The sequence below is a fragment of the Etheostoma spectabile genome, chromosome 5 (assembly GCF_008692095.1).
Source record: "Etheostoma spectabile isolate EspeVRDwgs_2016 chromosome 5, UIUC_Espe_1.0, whole genome shotgun sequence".
NCBI classification, from domain to species: domain Eukaryota; kingdom Metazoa; phylum Chordata; class Actinopteri; order Perciformes; family Percidae; genus Etheostoma; species Etheostoma spectabile.
The window spans coordinates 1,090,350-1,092,895 of NC_045737.1; the positions used below are offsets into that span (position 1 = coordinate 1,090,350).

General features: G+C 42.5%; 1 protein-coding gene and 2 long non-coding RNA genes across 4 annotated transcripts in view; 1 reads left to right on the plus strand and 2 right to left on the minus strand.

Annotated features, from left to right (window-relative positions):
• Positions 1-2,546, minus strand: part of LOC116689535 (uncharacterized) — an 18,855-nt gene that overhangs the window by 4,377 nt on the left and 11,932 nt on the right. The window lies entirely within an intron of this gene.
• ogfod2 (2-oxoglutarate and iron-dependent oxygenase domain containing 2) overlaps positions 213-2,546 on the minus strand; it is a 6,544-nt gene continuing 4,210 nt past the window's right edge. For both annotated transcript variants that reach the window (XM_032516087.1, XM_032516085.1), the window contains 2 exons: positions 2,070-2,327; positions 213-740 (listed from right to left, as the gene is read on the minus strand). In XM_032516087.1, coding sequence (XP_032371978.1) covers positions 474-740; positions 2,070-2,327 — 525 coding nt within the window. In that variant the 3' untranslated portion in view covers positions 213-473. The remainder of the gene's footprint in view (positions 741-2,069; positions 2,328-2,546) is intronic.
• The window catches only part of LOC116689526 (uncharacterized), a 4,232-nt gene continuing 2,509 nt past the window's right edge, over positions 824-2,546 (plus strand). The window contains exon 1 of the long non-coding RNA XR_004332012.1: positions 824-834. This is a non-coding gene — a long non-coding RNA (uncharacterized LOC116689526). The remainder of the gene's footprint in view (positions 835-2,546) is intronic.

The following is a 2,546-nucleotide window of genomic DNA, read 5'->3' on the forward strand; positions in this document are numbered from 1 at the left end:
ACTAGGTGGAGGGATTATATCTCCAACCTGGCCCGGGAATATCTGGTTAGCGTGGCTCTGGAAAGGGAAGTTTGGAGTTGCTGCCCCCGCGACCTGACCCCAGACAAGCGGACAAAGATGGATGGATAGTCTTACTATTAGTACAAATAATAAATATTCCTCATTCCTGAATTTTGCTATTTATCATTCCAATTTGGAATACAGTCAAAATGTGTAAACATAATTTATTCCATTTAATGGCTTTGACCCAGTGTTGTCTTAATTAACTGTACAACAATCATACTGTAGCTTATCTATCTATTGACAGAAAATCTGTTGCACAAATTTAAATCATTTCCAAAATATTTCATTCTTTCAGGATACATCTGAGGTAGCTGCACGCACTGCTGTCTGCCAGTGTCTTCTTTTGATATTACTGTACAACCGGGGGACACCAAAGTCCCCTTATTAAACGCTGACAGCAGCGGGATACGTCATGTCAAAACGCACAAATGGTTCAGCAGTGCTTCAGGTTGTTTGGTGAACCCGTCAGCAAAGCCCTCCCCTTCCACCAGTGTAGGCCTCCTGTTGCACATGGGGCACAGCTTGTTGCGTTCACGTGAGGCTCTCATCCAGATGATGAGGTTCCAGCGCTGGCCGGAGGAGATGGGCAGGGCCCCGTGCATGTGTTGACCGCGATGGAGGAGCCCCTCGGTCACCCTGTGTTCCACCTCTGAACACTCAGTCTCACTTAAAGGCACCTGCAGGGGCCAACACAACCACTTACTTTAGACATGATTTAGCATTACTGTGTAGAAATGACATTGGAAATATAATAACACAGGGTTTCTGCAGGTTTCACTAAGTCAAATTTAAAGCCTCGGGAACACCTACACAGGTGATTTCAGTTATTATGGCGGATTGGACTCTGCTCAGGTTGAAGGTAGGCCAGAGCTTAGATGGGAATTTATCTTCTCACAAATCTTTTTTACCAATAAGAATGACAAAGCTGTCATTTGTCCTGCCCTACCAAATGCAACAAAGCGAACAGGAGACTCAGGAATACATTAACCGATCGGTATAGACACACCCCCACAGTCCTGGGAATGTAAATGTAAATGTGCTGTATTTATATATTTATATAGGAAGAGGTCCAGTCAGCCAGATTAACTGAAAACACCTTTGTGGGCGTTCAGGGCCTTTAAGACTTTTTAAGCCCCTTATGAATTACATTTAAAACACAACATTAGCATTTGTAGGTCCGACGTCAGAGTCGAGAAACATCTAAAACAATTCTCTGATTTCCTTATTCGCAATATAGGACGGGTGTCTAGTCACCCTGTATGGACCCAGAGCACGGGTTGGGTATTATTTTGTGTTTTTCAGATACAGGTCATAAAAACAACTGTCATGAAAACAAGACCTTTGTCTAATACATCCATGGACGAGATGTGTCTAACTCAAACATCTCACATCTACCAACAAAACGTACAGCAGAAGACCACGCAAAACATTTCAGACTGTCCTGCCAACCTGTATACCTGTTTACATCCAATGTACACTGTCACGGTTTTTCACTATAAAGTCACTGAATTGGCTGATGTTTCAATCCTGTCGGCTCTCTGCAGCGCGCGGGGCTGCTGCCCGACTGCACGTATGGATGTGTGTACCAGGCCAGGATAGGAAATTAACTAACAACGTAAACATCAACAGTCTACTGACAGGCATGTTCAAATTTGATTAATTCAATAAATTATTAGCCGTCCATTTTCATATTATACCAATATTTGCAGCGTCTTGAGCCTTTTTGGTAAGGTTACTAGGAAAACTCACCCTGGAGTAAGTTTATTCTCCCCAAAACAAGTTTCCTTTTTATTTTTAAAGATCTATACGGGGAAAAAAAATGTATTTTTTTGCAACTTCGTCTTTCGCTTCATTGCAACAAACATATAAAGGACAACTTTTATTGCAATTTTTTACAAAAGCTCCCACAAAGTTAGGTATTTTGGCCTGCTACAATCTCAAAAAGGCTGCAAAATCCTGGAGGGACTGGTTATAGTACAGTATAGTGTTGTAACTGGTATGTTCACCTGTCTCATATCACCAAAATAAAGGTTGCCCTCGGTGAAGTCCTTGCCCAGGGAAACATTTAGGGTGACCTCTGCGTTGTCGTAGTGGTAGCTGAGCTCCAGGTCTTCATTCGTGTCATATTTAACAACAAAGGCCTTGTGGCTGTCCAGGCCGCGTCCCCCACAGTCCGGGTACAGCAGGGAGGCGAGCGGGTGCAGGTAGAGCTCACGGAGGGGCGTGATGAAGCCATCGTCAAAGCCCAGTTCATTCAGGAGGATCTGGAAGAGAGAGAAAACAAGAAGAATATCTTCAATAAGACAACGTAACCCTCAGGATAAATTCTCTGACCTTCCTAAGACTCTACAGTACTGAGTAAGACCGAAAAAAAATGCTGTAAACTAAGAATGCTTTCAAAAATATAAATAATGATTGTTTATTTTATCAATTCACAAAATGCAAAGTGAGCGGACAAAAGAAAAATCTAAATCACATCAGTA